The 19,837-nt window shown below is 38.2% G+C and overlaps 1 protein-coding gene across 1 annotated transcript in view; it reads left to right on the top strand.

The window, feature by feature from the left end:
- The window catches only part of Tbc1d32 (TBC1 domain family member 32), a 200,535-nt gene that overhangs the window by 25,710 nt on the left and 154,988 nt on the right, over positions 1–19,837 (top strand). Inside the window, exons 5-11 of the mRNA XM_075945999.1 lie at positions 97–222; positions 2,824–2,902; positions 3,027–3,130; positions 3,220–3,281; positions 4,167–4,311; positions 7,770–7,829; positions 13,492–13,582. Of these exons, the coding sequence (XP_075802114.1) occupies positions 97–222; positions 2,824–2,902; positions 3,027–3,130; positions 3,220–3,281; positions 4,167–4,311; positions 7,770–7,829; positions 13,492–13,582 (667 nt within the window). The remainder of the gene's footprint in view (positions 1–96; positions 223–2,823; positions 2,903–3,026; positions 3,131–3,219; positions 3,282–4,166; positions 4,312–7,769; positions 7,830–13,491; positions 13,583–19,837) is intronic.

Raw genomic sequence — 19,837 nt, 5'->3', positions numbered from 1 at the left:
TTCCTCTGGCTCTTCCTTTTAGTAGTGTGTTTAATATTATCTTGGAGAATTGACATTCTTCCAGCATTACTAATGCTGTTATTTTAAAATCCGCAGGTGAGATACGAAGCTTTACAGACGCTGTGCTCAGCCCCTCCATCCGATGTCCTGAACTGTGAAAACTGGACCACTCTCTGTGAAAAACTCACCACGTCTCTGTCCGATCCAGATCCTTTGTTCACTGTAAGGAGACAGCCATGAATTGCTCTTTTTTTTTAAATTCTTTTTTATTTTTTTTTTAATTTATTTATTTATTAAGGATTTCTGCCTCCTCCCCGCCACCGCCTCCCATTTCCCTCCCCCTCCCCCGATCAAGTCACCCTCCCTCATCTGCTCTAAGAGCAATCAGGGTTCCCTGACCTGTGGGAAGCCCAAGGACCGCCCACCTCTATCCAGGTCTAGTAAGGTGAGCATCCAAACTGCCTAGGCTCCCCCAAAGCCAGTACGTGCAGTAGGATCAAAAACCCACTGCGATTGTTCTTGAGTTCCCATTCTTCCTCATTGTCCGCTATGTTCAGCTAGTCCAAATTTATCCCATGCTTTTTCAGACCCAGGCCAGCTGGCCTTGGTGAGTTCCCGATAGAACATCCCCATTGTCTCAGTGTGTGGGTGCACCCCTCGTGGTCCTGAGTTCCTTGCTTGTGCTTCGTCTCCTTCTGCTCCTGATTTGGACCTTGAGATTTCTGTCCAGTGCTCCAATGTGGGTCTCTGTCTCTGTCTCCTTTCATCGCCTGATGAAGGTTAATATTCAGGAGGATGCCTATGTGTTTGTCTTTGGATTCACCTTCTTATTTAGCTTCTCTAGGAACATGTATTATAAGCTCAATGTCCTTTATTTATGGCTAGAAACCAAATATGAGTGAGTACATCCCATGTTCCTCTTTTTGGGTCTGGCTTACCTCACTCAGGATAGTGTTTTCTATTTCCATCCATTTGTATGCAAAATTCAAGAAGTCCTTGTTTTTTACTGCTGAGTAATACTCTAATATGTATATATTCCATACTTTCTTCATCCATTCTTTCTTTGAAGGGCATCTAGATTGTTTCCGGGTTCTGGCTATTACCCAAGTGGGATTTCATCATTTTCCTTAGTAGCTCAGCCATTTAACTTCAGTTTAAGGTTTAAATCACAAGCAAGACAAGAGGCAGCCATAGGAAAACAGGGTACCGGATACATTTGTATGTTTTAAATCACACTCTTCCATCAGTGGGGATACTATTAGACTAGTGACAGAAATGATTCGGAAACACTTTTGTTATTTATATCAAAACAGAAAGATGTAACCAGGCAGTGGTGGTGCACACCTTTAATTCCAGAATTGGGAGGCAGAGGCAGGCGATCTTTGTGAGTTCAAGGCCAGCTTTTTCCACAGAGTGACTTCCAAGACAGCAAGGGCTGTTACACAGAGAAACCCTGTCTTGAGAAAAAAAAGGAAAAAACATGTTTGTCTAATATTTAGATGCAATTCAAAATTACAAATCCAAAAAAGTATTATACACTTCTATAAAAACTTTGATATGAGAACTTCAAGGGGAAAAAAGAGATATTTTAGGGTTACCTTTAGCATTTCAAAGCTAAGAAGAAATACAGTTGTCAGTTTGCCTGTCTTCTGCCCCCCCCATATGTGAGGGAATAGAATCATGTCTGAATATATTTTCTTTATTTTAAAAATGATAACTTTATAAACATGGTAAAGTTACTGTGTAGCAAGGTTCATCTCATTACTTGGGTTCACAAATTACAAACAGTTGTTAGAAAGTCAACTGTGGATAGGATCAAATCGTTTTCGACAAATATGACTTTCTTTTGTTTCAAGTTTTTGCTGCATCTAAATTGCCAGCTACATCATTGCTGTTCTATAGAACTGTTGTGTGTAACTGCCTGAAGCCTGTGGCATTTGAAAAATGACAGATTCTTATGAGTTTCTGCAGCTATGAACATGGACTTCAAACGCTTAACAGCCTTTGTTCAGTGGGAATGTCTTAGAGATATCGGAAGATATCTGGGGATATCTTAGAGATATCGGAAGATATCTGGGGACCTATCTCCTGTGAAAATATCAGCCTGGGTGATATAAACAAGGTTATTAATTTTGTTCCTGTAGATTAGAAAATGTGAGGCAAGATTGTTTTTATTTAATGGCACCTTGTATTTCGCTCGTAAAATTACTCTTCCCCTGATACTTTAGTGGTTTATAAGAAAATGAAGGGATGGGCACCATTGTAATGCCTGCTAGTGTCAGACACATTTTAACTTGATTTGGTTCTTATTCATTTTTTTTCTTTTGTACTTTTCTTCATGAGTTTTGATAAATTGAAAGTTAAAAATTTATGTAGTATTTTTTTCTAATGAATAGGCACCATTCCCAGAAAACCTCTCAAATGTTTGCTAACTATAAGGAAACGGTTCCCGGATTTGGAAACATGAGGTCTTGAAATGCAGTGTTGCCTATGGGCCTACTGCTCAATGACACCATTACTTAAAGGCTGTGGGACCTCCCTGCAAGCCTTCAGCCTCATGCCCAGTACCCACTGACCTCCAGCTTTTTGCCCTTGCTGTTACCAGGTTTCACAGCCATGCGTTTTTATCATCTGTTTTTACTATTAATTGTGGTTAATTTTACTTTTGGGCATTGAACAAGAATATGCCTTTTAAAACAGACATGCCCATCACCTGGGTTTGCATAGCGTATTTTGTGTTTATTTTCTATTTAAATGTATAAAGTGTTTCATTTGTGCTGTTGTAAAAAGCTTAGGTAAGAATGTGCTGTCTCATTTCTGTAGGACCGGATTTTAAAGTTCTATGCGCAGACTTTTACACTCTCACCGTTACACATGACCAAGGAAATTTATACAAGCTTAGGTATGTTTATTACATCACTTCTAATGTTTTCTCTTATGTATACTCAAGAAAAATGCATAAGAAATGACGTTTCCCAGAAACATTATGTTGTTTAATGACTATATATTTTCATCTTTCTTTTCAGCTAAATATCTGGAGTTATACTTTCTTTCTAGAGAAAATCACATTCCTACTCTTTCAAGTGGAGTAGACATCAGCAGTCCCAATGTGACCCGCTTACTGAAAAAGGTATCCATTTACTACAATGCACACTATGAAAGGTAGATCTATTATTTCAGAATTACAGTATCTTGAGAGCTTTTGTACACGTCTTCCAGGTTCGCCTTCTGAATGAGTATCAGAAAGAAGCTCCATCCTTTTGGATTCGACACCCAGAGAAGTAAGTCCCTCAACTCAGGCGATGTAAGGCATGGGCTGTGCCCCTCAGGTGTTTCAGAGACAGAAGGGAACTTACGTGGTTCAGTGTGCTGCGTAGGGTTTGTCTGCCTGACACAAAATAGAATCACCCAGGAAAGGAAACCATCAGCTGAGGAATTGCCTTCATCACATTGGCCTACGGGCATTTTCTTAACTGCACAGGAGGGCCTCCTGTGGACAGGGCCTTCCTTAGGCTGTGGGACTGGGCTGTGTAAGAGAAGTGTGCAATGAGCCAGAGGAAGCAGACTCAAGGAGGCAAGTCAGTAAAAAGCGCCACCATGGTTTCTACCTGAAGCTCCTGCCTCAAGTTCATGTCTTGATGAAGTATAGCTGGTAAGCAAATGTGAACCTTTTCCTCTTCAAGTTGCTTTTGGGCATGGTTGTTTATCACAGCAACATAGACACACACTAGGACAGAAGGTATTAACACAGTTTTTCTTTGGTATATGCATTCTTAGCTATACAAATGGTCCTACCCAAGTATTGTTTTTATGTTACCAACAACATTGTGAAAGTAGGATGTTGAGATCTTGGGTTCTTACTGACGTTTGCTACTTTGGACAAGTTTTTTAAAATATTCTGATAGGATTGTAAGAGCATCTGCGAGTCTCAAACTGAAAGGTACATCTGGAGACTTGAGTATTGAAGTAGAAAGAACGTAGGGTTTTAGAACAGAAAAACTGACTGTGACTGTTAACCTCTACCCTTTATAGAAAATAAAAAAGAAAAGAAATTCTAAAGATTACATTCCACATCGTTATTCCAGAAGGATAAGAACATCACTGTTCCCATGTACACTAACCGTTGTTTGTTTACTTTTTAAAATGATTTTTCCCCCAAATCTAAGGTATATGGAGGAAATTGTGGAGAGCACTTTGTCCCTGTTATCAGTAAAACATGATCAAAGCCATCTTGTCTCACAGAAGATTTTGGATCCCATCTATTTTCTCGCATTAGTTGATACTAAAGCTGTGTGGTTCAAAAAATGGATGGTAAGGAAAAATTGGTTCTTCTCTATGAATTTAGTGACTGGCCAGCTTTGTGTGCCTGGTATATGCTGAATTCTAATTGATTTTCTGCATATGTTAATCCTTTTACCTGTACACAGATGGAAGTGGTGGTAGGGGCCAGTGCCCTGTTCGGGGGTGTCAGATATAAAGCATGGGGAAGATATTTTGCTCAGAATGTTTTGCATAGTGAAAGTCAGGATGGGATTTTTATGAAGTGATCTATTTGAGTCTATTCGAGATGAATGATCTATCATGGATCTTAATATCCATGAATCTAAGCCTATAAAAATATAAATAACTGTGGCAGGTACGAGGATTCAGGGCTCATTTTTCTTAGGTTCAGAGCATTGGTTTTCAACACACTTCCTAATGCTGAGACCCTTTAACAGAGTTCATCATGTCATGGTGACTCTCAACCATACGATTATTTCCTTGCTACTTCATAACTGTAATTTTGCTACTGTTTTGAATTGCAGTGTAAATATCTGATATGCGGCTTCCAAAGGGGTTGAGACCCACAGTTTGAGAACCACTGATTTAGAGGCTAATGCCCAGAATCAGTTTTGTTTGCTGCTTCCTGACCCTATATTTGGGGATATGTCTAATGCCTGAATCTGGCAGTTTCCAGTGAAGCTTATGACATCCTCAAACTGGAGGTCATGTTAAAGCGATCTTTGTACTGTCACCCGCCAGCTGGTGTGAAGTAGCGGAGTCCCTATCTTGTAGCAACAGCAACGCTGATTTCTGTGCTCAAGTCTTTCTCTCGCACATTGTCTACCCAGCTCTGGGTTTTTGTCTCGCTGAAGCAGAGGGAGGGGACAGGGACTTACCATGCAAGTGTGACCCTCTCTGAATTCAGCAGACCAGTTGAAAGCTGACTTTGTCTTCGGATGTTGAAAGTCTGTGATATGTGCCCAGTTCATTAGAGCACAACTCTGTAGTGTGCATGACCTTATATAACCTATGTAGTACTGTTTGGTAGTCTTTAAATTTATTAGTATTAATTAAATCAGTTTAATTAACCTGAATCTTTTGTACCCTACATCTGATGCTTTTTAATTTTCTCAAAGATCAAACTAGTTTCATTGAAGGCAATATGCATAAAGCATAAAAGCATATTAAAGAAAACCCTATAAAACAGAGGTCACCATTAAGTCCTAGATTGTAGGCAGAGGCTGCTCATTGGTTTTTTTGGCCACTCAGATCCGAAATAATTACCCAGAAGCAGTATTATTATATCACTGCTTGGTCTATTAGCTCACACTTCTTATTGACTAGCACTTATATATTAAATTAACCCATTCCTATTATTTTATATTTTACCACGAGGCTCGTGATTTACTGGTACTGGAGTGGGCGTCTTTCTCCTCTGGTGGCTACATGGTGTCCCTCTGACTCCGCCTACTCTCTCCTCCTCTAGCTGCTTGGAATTCCCACTTTGCCCTATTCTGCACTGTAATAGACCCAAAGCAGCTTCTTTATTAACTAATGGTATTCATAGCATACAGAGGGGAATCCACATCCTAGGTTTATATAGATTCATATTTACATAATATATATCAATATGGTTAAGTGTTTTAAACAAAAATTAAATTACATTCTAATAACTGTTTGCAAAGCCTTTTTACTTAACTTTTTTTTTTTTTTTTGGTTTTTCGAGACAGGGTTTCTCTGTAGCTTTGGAGCCTGTCCTGGAACTCGCTCTGTAGACCAGGCTGGTCTCGAACTCACAGAGATCCACCTGCCTCTGCCTCCCGAGTGCTGGGATTAAAGGCGTGCGCCACCATCGCTCGGCTTTACTTAACATTTTGATTTTCATTAAGTGAATGAGGCAGATCACCAAAATTAAACACTAAAAATTTATTAAATTAATTGTTTTATTTATGCTCCTTAAAGCAACAGGAATTTATCTCATTCCCCTGTACCATTTGTGTCTAAGGTAAGAGTTGGCAGACATTTAATGGATAGGGCCGGGCAGTCAGTGTTTCTAGTTTTGTGCACTAAACAGTTTTTTGCAGCTTTTCAGTCTAAATGGTATCAGATACATGATGGAGGAAGGTCATTGGTTAAAAAAATAAAGAAACTGCTTGGCTGGCCCTAATAGGTTAAAACATAGGTGGGAGGAGTAAACAGAACAGAATGCTGGGAGGAAGAGGAAGTGAGCTCAGAGATGCCATGCTCTGCTCTCCCGGGCAGATGCACGCGATGAAGCAAGCCGCCAGGTTAGACATGCTGAATCTTTCTCCGTAAGACCAGTGCTCACAGATTATTAGAGATGGGTTGATCGGGATGTGAGAATTAGCCTGTAAGGGCTAGAGCTAAAGGGCCAAGCAGTGTTTAAATGAATACAGTTTGTGTGTTGTTATTTCGGAGCATAAGCTAGCCATGTGGGCAGCCGGGGTGCTGGGGACGCAGCCCCGCCACTCTTATTACTAAAGATACAGGCTGTTCCAATAAGACATTTATACAAATTCATAGTGGGTAGATTTTGTTTTAGGGCTATAGTTTGCTGAACTTTCTGTTTTGAACCAGGCTGGTCTTGAACTCATTATGTAGTTGAAATGGACTTGAATTCTAATTCTCATACCTCCATCTCCCAAATGCTGGGGATTATAGCTCTCAGTCACCATGTCTGACAGAATAGGGTAATACTAAAGTGGTTTCATTTATATGCCAGCATATGTTCTCTATTAATACTGAGAAATGGACTAATTGAAATGATTTTAAGCCAAAGAGCTAAATCACACAGGGTTTTGGTGAACTTTGAATAAAAGCACTGACTAATGAATTAAAAATTCTATCACCAGAATTCTGATGAAGTTTTTAGTGATGTTTTAATTATTTTATTGTTTTTAAATAAAATGAAGGAATAAATTTAAACATTAAAGTTGCTTAGCTAAAAAACGTATCCTTGGCTTCTTATGTATGTGTTTAATTCCATCTATTATTGGTCCAAAGGAAATAAAGACATTTTGAGCATTGCCATTTATTTAAAAATAATATTGATATAGAGTGGCAAAGATGTTGTCTTGTTGGAGAATCTCACCTTTGCAAATTTCTGTGTGTGTAGTCAGTATCCGATAAGTGGTCTTTGCCCCTCTCATTTACATATTATCCCACCTTGGTTCATACACTGCTAGCTGGGCGTACTACTTTGGAGGTATTCTTTTTAAACAAATTAGCATAGAAATTGGATGTAGGTAATGAATTGCTGCCCTCATCTTTAATCTGTCACTAAATGGTCTACACTACTTTTATGCAATTTGCATTCTTGTGATTCCTATGCTTGTAGTTCATTGCACAGAGGTAAACTCTGCTTGACATTGATTATAATATTTTAAACCATAGTTATGGTGTGGTTTATGATATTGTAAACGATGGAGGAAATGGATTTTAAATGGTATACCTTTAACATTAAATGCTTTTCTCTTTAATTTTAGCATGCGTATTACAGCAGAACTGTAGTACTAAAACTACTTGAAAAGAAATACAAATCTCTGGTAAGCATGTCTGGTATTTTTGCTGAGAAATAATATCACAAAAAAGTTATGTACTGTATTAGTGTCTTAAATATGCAAAGTTGAGTGACAGTGATTCATATTGGGTAATGAGGCAATCCCTTTTAATGTGATCATAAACTCCTATTCTATGAAATGTAAAGAGATAAAAGTTGAGTCTTAATGTACAATAAGGGAAACGGTTAGGAAACAGGCAAGTATATGGCAAATTGGGCTGTCTTAAATGATAGACTGGCTTGAAATTGAAAGAAGCCATATTTTTAGGTATTAACATGAAATTTGACTCAGGTCAGCTATTAATAAGGCAGTTGCTTCTATAAAATATACTGATATGCTGTGTGAAAGTGGCCTGAAAAAGACTCAGAGAGGAATGCTTTTTGTGTTTGCAAAAAATTGATCTGAATTTTACTAAATACAGCTAGATACTATTAATGTCTTACCACAAATAGCCATGTCCATTGCTATTATGTAATAATGTATAAGGATACTGAAAGGAATTGAAAAGAAATAAATAAAACAGATAATAATTGACAAACATGAAAACATGTAATTTTAAAACGCATTTAAGATGGTAATAAATATTATTTATGTATTGAGGCAGAACTTTCAATCTATAAGTTATTTGAATGGAGGATTCCTGAAATTGTGAATTTTTGGATTTGAGCAATGGAGCAAAAAGTGACCATGGGAAAACTTGATTTTGTGTTTGACAATGTAGAGAATATATATAGCTGGAGAAGGGGAGAGGAGCATTGACTAATGGCAGGGGACTTGATTTGTAGAGGCCAGTGGTCCTGGAAAAGGTGTAGGACAATTGAAATAGAATTTTTTGCTGTTATTAATGCTTTATTTCTTTTATTGAGCTATACATTTTTCTCTTCTCCCCTCCCTTCCTCCCCCTCTTCTTCTACCCTCTCCCATGATTCCCATGCTCCCAATTTACTCAGGAGATTTTGTCTTTTTCTACTTCCCATGGAGATTAGATCCTCTTTGTTGTAGGTTCTCTGGGATTGTGAATTGTAGACTGGTTTTCTTTGATTTATGTCTAAAAGTCACTTATGAGTGAGTACATATGGTATTTGTCTTCTGGCTCTGGGTTACCTCACTCAATACGATGTTTTCTAGATCCATCCATTTGCCTGCAAATCTCAAGATGTCATTTTTTCCTGCTGTGTAGTACTCCACTGTGTAAATGTACCACATTTTCCTTATCCATTCTTTGGTCAATGGGCATTTAGGTTGTTTCCAGGTTCTGGCTATGACAAACAATGCCACTATGAACATAGTTGAGCACACATCCTTGTGGTACAATTGAGCATCCTTTGGATATATACCCAAAAGTGGTATTGCTGGGTCTTGAGGAAGGTTTCCTAATTTTCGGAGAAATCTCTATAATGATATCCAAAGGGGATGTACCAATTTGTACTTCCACCAGCAATGTAGGCATGTTCCCTTTAGCCCATCTCCTCTCCAGCATAAGTTGTCATCAATGTTTTTGATCTTGGCCATTCTTACAGGTGTAAAATGGAATCTCAGAGTTGTTTTTGATTTGCATTTCTCTGATGATTAAGGATGTTGAACATTTCCTTATGTGTCTTTCAGCCATTTTAGATTCCTCTGTTGAGAGTTCTCTGTTTAGGTCTGTACTCCATTTCTTCTTATTGAAATATTTGTTCTTTTGATGACCAATTTCTTGAGTTCTTTGTATATTTTGGAGATCAGTCCTCTGTTTGATGTGGGGTTGGTGAAGATTTTACCCATTCTCTAGGCTGTCGTTTTGTCTTGTTGACCATGTCCTTTGCTTTACAGAAGCTTCTCAGTTTCAAGAGGTTCCATTTATTAATTGTTTCTAACAGTGTCTGTGCTGCTGGGGTTATGTTTAGGAAGTTGTCTCCTGTGCCAATGTGTTCAAGTGTACTTCCCACTTTCTCTTCTTTCAGGTTTATTGTGGTTGGCTTTATATTGAGGTATTTGATCCATTTGGTCTTGAGTTTTGCGCATGGTGATAGATATGGATATCTTTTCATTCTTCTACATGTTGATATCAAGTTATGCCATCACAATGGATTTTTGATCCTACTGCATGTACTGGCTTTGTGGGAGCCTAGGCAGTTTGGATGCTCACCTTACTAGACCTGGATGGAGGTGGGTGGTCCTTGGACTTCCCACAGGGCAGGGAACCCTGATTGCTCTTTGGGCTGACGAGGGAGGGGGACTTGGCTGGGGGAGGGGGAGGGAAATGGGAGGCGGTGGCGGGGAGGAGGCAGAAATCTTTAATAAATAAATAAAAAAAAACCAAAAATGACACAGACTCAGAAAAAAAATAAAAAAATACCGTCTGGAAGACTCTTAAAAAAAGTTATGCCATCACCATTTGTTAAATATGCCTTTTTTCCCCATTTTACATTTTTTTGCTTCTTTATCAAAAATCAGGTGTTCAAAGATGTGTAGATTGATATCTGGGTCTTCAGTTCAGTTCCATTGGTCCTCCTGTCTGTTCTTATGCCAATACCAGGCTGTTTTCAGTACTGTAGCTCTGTAGTAGAGTTTGAAGTCAGGGATTGTGATGCCTCCAGAAATTCCTTCATTGTACAGGATTGTTTTGGCTATCCAGGGTTTTTTTGCTTTTTTATATGAATTTGAGTACTGTTCTTTCAAGGTCTGTGAAGATTTTTGCTGGGATTTTGATAGACATTGCATTCATAAACTTTTGGTAAGATTGCAATTTTTGCTATGCTAATTCTACCTATTCAAGAGCATGGGGATCTTACATGTTCTGATGTCTTCATAAATTTCTTTAAAGATATAAAGTTCTTGTCATACAGGTTTTCCACATGTTTGGTTAGAGTTACTCTAAGATATTTTATGCTATTTTTGGCTATTGTGAAGGGTGATGTTTTTCCTATTTCTTTCTCAGCCCATTTATGATCTGTGTACAGGAGGGCTACTGAGTTTTTTGAGTTAATCTTGCATCTTGCTACATTATTGAAAGTGTTTATTAGTTGTAAAAGTTTCTTGGTATAATTTAGGATCGCTTATATAAATTATCATATCATCAGCAAATAGTGAGAGTTTGATTTTTCTTTTCCTATTTGTATCCTCTTGATCTTTTTCTTTTTGTTGTTATCTTATTGCTCTATCCAGGACCTCAAGAACTATATTGGTTTTTTTTTGTTTTGTTTGTTGATTTTTATTGAGCTCTACATTTTTCTCTGCTCCCTTCCTTGCCTCTTCCTTCCCCTTCAGCCCTCCCAAGGTCCCCATGCTCCCAATTTACTCAGGAGATCTTGTCTTTTTCTACTTCCCTCAAGAACTATATTGAATAGATTTAGAGAGAATGGACAACGTTAACGTTGTCTTGTCCCTGGGATCACTGGGAGTTTCTCTCCATTCAGTTTGATGTTGGCTGTTGGCTTGCTGTATATTGTCTTTATTATGTGTAGGTGTGTTCCTTGAAACCCTGCTTTCTCTAAGACCTTTATCATGAAAGTGTATTGTATTTTGTGTAACGCTTTTTAAACACATAATGAGATGATCATGTAGTTTTTATTTTTGAGTTTATTTATATGGTGGATTACATTGACAGATTTTTATGTGTTGAACCATCCTGCATCTCTGGGATGAAGCTGAGTTGATCATGGTGAAATGATTTTTCTGTGTTCTTGGAATCAATTTGCCAGTATTTTATTGAGTATTTTTGCATTAATGTTCATTGGTGTAGGAGGTCAGGCCCTCTCTCCTTGCAACAGGTCATGAGTGAGATTGGTCTGTAATTCTCTTTCTTAGTAATGTCTTTATGTGGTTTGCGTATCAAGGTAATTGTAGCTTCATAAAAAGAGTTTGGCAATGTTCCTTCTGTTTCTATTGTGTGGAACAATTTGAGGAGTATTGGTATTAGTTCTTCTTTGAAAACCTTGTAGAATTCTGAGCTGAAACCAGCTGGTCCTGGGCTCTTTTTAGTTTCTTAGATGTGGTAGGTTTGGGTCTATTGCATTTGAAATGCAGATCTCACCAGGCATAGATCTGGATCTCTGAAGTTTGGTTTAGGCAAGATGGAAGTAGAGAAAGATTCTTCCACCAACTTGTAGATTTGGTGATTTTTCTGGAAGGAGTCCTAGAATCTAGCAGGTATGTTTCAGGCTGTAATGTATTAAAATGAAAGGGAACAAAATAAAAAAGAAAAGATCTATCCAGATGTCTAACGAGAGGGTAAGTTTCTGCCTGTCTTTTCCCCATTGGGTTCCCACAGGCCAGCTTACCTCTTCCAGGATTGAGTGAAATATTGTATATGGAGGAGTCTCTTAGAGACTGTGCCCAGATTATTTTACTTGATTTGGTCTGGGATCTTAGATTAATAGATTGAAAACAGATGTGCAATATGAACAGCTGTATTTGTAGAAACACTTTAGTTATATGAAAAGCTTTTTCCTATTTTTAGGAATATTGACCAAACAAAACAGCAATAACAGAAAAGTGACTTCTGCATGAACATGGCCTGCTCTTTGGAAGAGAAGTGTGGGTTTGCTCTAGGATCTTATACCAGTTGTTACTGTTAATCTGTTCTTTGTGTGAGGTACCTATGCATTTTCAGATCACCAACAATTTTATATCACCTAAGTTAACTCTCACCAGTCCTTACTTACCAGGGCGTCTATTTTCTTCAGGTATTAGAATTAAGAGTCATCTATAAGTAGTATGCCTGTGGGGCAGGAGAGATGGCTCAATGGTTAAGAGCATTTGTTGCTCTTGCAAGGGATGCAAGATTGCTTCCCAACATCCACACAGTATCTCACAGCCACCAACCACTCCATTTTAGGGGGCTCATTCCCCTCTTCTAACCTCACAGAGCACCTGCATGCATATGGTACACAGAAACTCACACAGTCACATATTTGTAATTAATATAGGTAAATAAAATTTTAAAAGAAATCTGTCTGTGATGAAGGGGATTGGAAATTTCTGTCGTAGAGAGTGGGGATATGATAATTGAGATCTTTGGGGACAGCCGGGCTGCACATCAGTTTTATGCCTTTCTTCTCTGAAATTTGAATTATTAAAGTTAGTTTTCTGCAGTTCTGATAATTGAGGTGACAAATGTTAGATCCATTTGGTATTTGACTGGGCGGGTGAGAAGAAAATGCCCCAAGTTAGGGAGGTGAGAAGAGACCTAGTCTGTCAGGCATCTGCACATCTAACATAAGGATAGTCTGTTTCCATAACTATACTTTATTTTTAAAAAAAATTAATTATGCATACCTGCATGTGTGTCAGTGCACAATGTGTGAACCTGCTGCCTGCAGAGTCCTCAAGGTTTTTAGATTGTCTGGAACTGGAGTTACAGATGGCTGTGAGTTGAACCTGGTTCTCTGTAAGAACAAGTGTTGTTATAACCCCTGATCCCTCTACCCAGTACCTGTAGTTTAAATTTTAACAATAAGTTAACAGTTAATGGAGTAGTTTTCTCAATTTGTATGTTCTTAGATTAATTTTCACGGTCAGCATTTCAGTGATAGGATCTTATATAGTATTTCATACATATACATAATTAGCCTTTTTAATAGCCTTGATTAATTTTTGAATTTTTGGACACAGTGGCTATGTATTTCTGAAGCCAATCAACTGTTATTATTATTTTTTTAATCAGATAACTACAGCAGTTCATCAGTGTGTTCAGTACTTGGAATTGTGTGAGACTATGAGAACTGATGACATTTGGGGACATTCAAAGCATTGTGGTAAGTGTTGTTTTATTACATATGCTAAGATGGCTAACTTCATTATTAGCAACGTAGTAATGGCTTACATTTCTTAAATATCTTATTTTAAAAATATACCGTATTCATTGTACATGATACTGTATTTCTTTTAAGGTGCATATATTGTATGTGTTGAATATAGTTCATCCCTACCATGTCTCTCTATCTTCTCTTTTACTTCCCATCCCGTGTCTTTTATTCTCCTAGACAGTCTGACCTCTGCTTTAATATCATATACATATATGTATATATGTGTGTAATAAATCATGTATATACAAAATGATTTATTTGTAACATGTGCATATATATATAAATATATATATATATATATATAATTTTATGTGCATGACATGGAACTAAAATGAGAGAAAATGCTTTTGCCTGAGACTAGCTTAATTTTTTAACATGATTCATTATCTCTTGTTCAGTCTATCTTCCTGAAAACGACATAATTTCCTTTTTTCTTGTGTCTGAAAATGCTATTCAGCACACACATACACCCAGATACACACATGCGCACACACACTCACATATATGTGTATATATCTCCATTCCCTTGTTGTTGAACCTCTTGGCTGGTTCTATAACTTAGCTATTGTGAATGATGTCTTAATATTACTGATGTGTAAACAAGTCTGTGATATACAGGCTTAGAGTTCTTTGTGCCAACACCCAGGAATGGCATATCTGGATCATATGCTGCTCTTGGTTTGCATTTCCTGAAATTCCTCCATATTGATTTCCATAGTATCTGGGCTAGTATACATTTCCAGCAACAATCTTAGGGTTTCTTTTTATTTACATCCTATTTTGAGTTTTTTTTTAACTACCTTGCTATCCTTTTATTACTTTTGTGTGTATGGGTATTTACTTGTTTGTACGTATGTCTGTGCACTACATGCATGCCTGGTATCAGTGGAGGCCAGAAAAGGGCACTGAATTCCCTGGAATTAGAGTTACAGATGGTTGTGAGCTATCGTTGGAGTGCTGGGAATTGAGCCCAGGTCTGTTGGAATAGCAACAAGTGCTCTTAACTACTGAGCCATCTCTCCAGCCCGACTCATTATTTATCTCCTTTATGGCTGCCATTCTGACTGGGGTGAAATGGACCCTTGGTGTCCGTCAATGTCAGTTTCCTTTCTCTGATGGCTGGTGAGGCTGAATTTTTCATAATTCTTTCATAAGTTCTCTTTCATCTTTGAGAACTGTCATTCATTTAATTGGCTCATTTTCTGTTTGGGGTGTTTGATTTCCTGTGGTTTTGTTTTTGGAGTTACTTGTGTATTCTAGATACTGATTTTCTGTCTGATGTGTAGCTAGCACAGATTTTCCCATGTTGTGTAGGATGTTGGCATTCAGTTCACTGCTTGCTTTGTTGTCCTGACATTTTGATATGGGGCCCCATTTGTTGATTGCTGGCTTTATTTCCTGAGCAGCAAAGTTCTATTGAGAAGTTTATCTTGAAGTGTCTTCCCCAATTTATTACCTAGAAGTTTTAGCATTTCAGGTACTATTTTGAGTTCTTGGGTCCATTTTGAGATTATTTGTTCAGATTGAAAGATAAATGTATAGTTTCATACTCACATGCAAAGATATCAATTGTCCCTGTGCTATTTAAGTAAGTAAGCAGGTTGTCTTCTCCAGTGTGTCTTTTTGGCCCCTTTGCAAAAAAATGAGGTGATTGTATTTATTTGAATTGCATTGGTCCCATAGGTTATGATACTGTGACTTTAGAAATCAGGTTCCTCCAGACTTAGCCTTTTTAGTAAGGACCGCTTTGACTCCCTAGGGTCTGTAGTACTTCCATGTGAATTTTGAGATTAACTATTTCTGTGGCAAATAATACCAGAGTTTTGATGATAATTGGATTGAACCCGCAGATTGCTTTTGGTAATATAGCCATTTTCATTTTATATTTACGACTTCAGTATTTAAAGTTTTATTTGTAGAGGTCAGTCACTTCTTTGGAGGACTTTGTTTTGAGGCATTATGAATGGAATTGCTGTCTTGATTTTTTTCTCAGAATGCTTTTTTTCTGTCAAATAGGAAGGCTATGGATTTTTTTTTATGTGGATTGTTTTTTTGTTAATTTTGTGTCCTGTCATATTGTTGAAAGTGTTCATCAGTTTTCTTATGATGTCTTTAGGGTCCTTTATGTGTTCAGTAATTTTTGTAAATAAGGATACATTGACTTCTATTTGTATCCTCTTGTCTTACTGTTCTAGCTACTGTTCTATTGTATAATAGTTGGTAAACGCAGACAGACAGTACTTCAAGTACTCTATTATATAATTAGCAAAAGTGGACAGGCACCCTTGTCTTTTTTCTGATCTTAGTGGAAGTACTTTTTTATTTTCTGCACTGAGCATGACTGATGTCTTTTGCTATGTTGAGGCATGTTTCTTCCATTCCTAATCTCTTCAGGACTTTTATCATGAAAGGATGGTGGAATTTTAGAAGCTTCAGATATACCTATTGAGATAATTTTGTGATTTTTCTGAAGTTTGTTTATGTAGTATATTATTGTTATTGGTTTGTATATGTTGAACCATCTCTGTATCTATGGAGTAGAGTCAGCTTCATCATGATGAATTATCTCTTATTCAGTTTGTAAGCATTTTATTGAGAATGCCCACATATAATGTTCTTCAGAAAGATTGGTCCATAATTTCTTTTTTTTATTGTTGTGTCTTAATTAGACATGGGTTGTAGAGTAATACTGACATTGTCCAAAGGGTTTGATGGCTGTCCTCCTCTTTCTGTTTTGTGGAATAGTTAGAAAAGCACAGGTGTCAGCTCTTCTGTAAAGGTCTGGTAGATCCAACAGTGAATTTGTATGGCCAGGACTTGTTTTAGCTGGGAGATTTTGTTTTTCTCTGCATCACACTCACTGCTTGCTCTAGATCTCTTTAAATTGTTTATTTTGGGGCTGGACAGGTGACAGAGTCAGGTTAAGATCACTGGATGATCTTCAGAGGACCTTGGTTCAATTCCCAGTCCCCACAGAGTGGTTCCCAGCCATTTGTAATTCCAGTTTTAGGGAATCTGTTGCCTCTTACGGCATCCAAGGGTACCAGGCACTCATCAGACCAAAATGCAGGCAAAACACCCATAATATAAAAATATATCTTAAAAATAGTTTATTTCATTTTAGTTTAATTTTGACAGATCATTTCTGTCTTGAAAGTCATTTGTTTCTTTTAGATTTTATGTGTTTTATAATGATATTAGGAATTTTTGGTATCTTTTGTATAACTATTTTCTTTTTAATTCTTGATTTTATTAATTCGTTTTTGTCAGTCTTTTGATTAGTTGGACTATAGGTTTACCAGCCTTGGATAGGACTTGTCTTATTAATGACCTTTCTGCCATGATGAGCTATATCCCCCAAACTGATAGCAACACAGACTTCTTTGCAATTAAATTGCTTTTGTCAGGCATTTTGACACAGTGATCAAGAGGAGGTATTAGAAAGAGTTTCATCACTGTGGTAAACTGGCCATGCGACTCTTAGTCCCTTTGAACACGATTTCTGGGAGGAATATGTAAGATGTTGGCATTCTGGAGAAGCAACATAAGGCAGCAGAAAGTGCTTAGCGGACTATGCTAGCGGGGGGTTCCCAGGTCTGAAATTCTGGGAGAGATGCAGACAATGTGGGTTATACCTACAGGGTTTTACAGGGCAAGGGAGGTTATCAGGTTCCTGGTTAAAGGCCATTCATGTAACATCTGGAAAGAACTGGGCTATGCTCTGTCTGAGTAGAAAATTTCAGTGCGGTTGAATTAAAGGTAATAGACCAATTTATTGGTGGAGGATATTTAAAAATGGCATGACATAACCAGAGAAGCAGGGAATTTACTATGAGATTTCTCTTCTGGAAATATCAGAAGTTATGTCCATGAAAGTCTCACCGATATGACTGCCTGCCCAGGACCTGAATAAGACTGGCACCAGTAGATTTGCTAATATGTTTGGGGGAAGGAATGTTGCGAGCTGAAGAAATTGTCTTCCACAGGAAAGAGCACACCAAATGGTCGGCCCTGAAACAATCGTTCAAGTAACATTATACAGACTGAGTCAGTTGTATTTAGGTATTTTGAAATAAATAAATACATATGTGTATATTTATATAAACACACACATGTAACAACAAAAGCCATAGACTTGGAAGAGGGCAAGGTGAGGGAAGTACGTGGGAGGGCTTGGAAGGAGGGAAGGGAAGGGGGAAATAGGCAATTATGTCATAATCTCAATAAAAATTTTTAAACAAACAAAATCTCAGCTTAGTGTTTAGGTTATATGTAACTATTACCGTTTCTGGCTACCAGTTTGAGTGATCAGAAGATGGAATAGAAAGATGAAGACTATGCAGTGTGCTAAGGAGAGAAGCTTCATGCATGTGGAGAAGATTGACATTGGCAGCTACAGGCAATGGCGTGGTAATTTTTGACACTAGGGACTCTAGGGACTAGTGTCATGAATGAGAAACCTTATGCTTTGTATTTGGATAATATGAATATTTGCTAGAGGGTAAGACTCTGCAGCCTCTAATATTTCTCCAGCCTATAATACAGAGGCATTTTAGTTGGATTTCAATTGCTATGAAAAAACACCATGGTTATTAGCAACTGGGGAGGAAAGGGTGTATTTCAGTTTACAATTCCACATCGTGGTTCATCATCAAAGGAAGTCAGGGCAGAAACTCACCTCAGGATCCTGGAAGCAGGAGCTGAAGCAGAGGCCATGGAAGAATGCTCTCCCTGGCTTGCTACTTGTGGTTTGGCAGCCTGCTTTGTTATACACTCCTCTCAGTAGACCAGGGCCTCCCACACCAATCAGGAAAATGCTCCACAGGCTTGTTTCAGGAGACATCTTCTCAATCTCAGTGTTCTCTTCCCAGGTTGTCCTCTAATTTTGTTCAGTTTCTATAACCCTAACCAGGACAGTGTGCTATTTTAGATTGCCCTCTTGATCCTGTTGCAGTGTCTGTGTGTGCTCTAAAAAATAGTCATCAGTTGCTGTATTGTGGCCTTCTATCTCTCTGTATTTGGTGCTTAGACCCAAACCCAGGGCACTGTCCACGGTAGACACCTTGTCTCCCACTGAACCACGTCCCAGGGCCACCATGTGGACTTCCTTTTGATACCTTCCTCTACATCACGCTCATGTGTGTATATTATTCATTTAAAAAACGAAACCAAAACAGCCTGTTTGTGCTGCATGTGTGGATGACCTCTCTGCCGGCCTTCTGATCTGGGAGGATTTTACTAGAAGTCCGTTTTCTTTCAGGCTCCAGCTCTTCATCTGATGTCCTTTTTTATCACAGAAATGCAGCTTACTCCTTCAGTACCATGTGGCCTCCCCATTCCCGAGTCCATGTTTTCCTGCCCCTCTCTGCCCACCTCACAAACTAAACCTCTGAGTCTTCTCCCTTTTCAGAACACTGTCACTCTTGTTTGGATTCCTCCTCCTCATCTGATAGGCTGTTCTCTTTCACCTGAGATGTGCTTCTCTGTTCTTTATTCATTCCCAGAAACTTTGCTTGTTCGCCTCCCTGCCCCCACACTCTGCTTCTCCTTTTGGGAGAGTCCATTGAGTTTCATGGCTTTAGGTATTTACCTAATTTTATGTAATGTAAATGGTAACTGAAATCTTCAAGGGCACATAATTTTCCTGAATTTCACACTTGGGTGTTACTTAACATTGCTGTTGGAATGTTACATCAGCACTTGAGGGGCTTTAACACCAGAGACCCAAATTACTGTTTATTCTCTCTCACCCTATTGTTTTCGTTATTAGAATTACTTCAAAGTATACGATGAAGTTTGTCACAAAGCTATGAACGTGAGTTTTCTCTACTTTTATCATTCTTTTGATGCCATTGTGTAATTCTTGCTAAGTCGTATTGATTTAATCTCCTGAAACATGTATTTTTGTATGTTTCCTCTTTGCTAATACCTTTATTTATATATTCTTAAAAGATTTATTTTTAATTTTAACTGTGTGCATTGCACTCATGTGTTTTTATGGGGGTGTGTGCCTGTGGAGGCCAGAAGAGGGCTTCTGATCCTGTGGACCTGGCGTATGGGCAGTTGTGAGTCTTCTGACCTGAATGCTGGGAACTGAACTTGGGTCCTATGGAAGAACAGTATGTGCCCTTCCCTCCTCAGTCATTTCTCTAGCCCCTGGTTCATAATTGTGAAATGGAGTTTCTTACTTCAGACTTTGACCTT

This window comes from Microtus pennsylvanicus, chromosome 1, assembly GCF_037038515.1.
Source record: "Microtus pennsylvanicus isolate mMicPen1 chromosome 1, mMicPen1.hap1, whole genome shotgun sequence".
Lineage (NCBI taxonomy): Eukaryota > Metazoa > Chordata > Mammalia > Rodentia > Cricetidae > Microtus > Microtus pennsylvanicus.
This window is presented reverse-complemented; position numbering and strand designations above follow the sequence as displayed.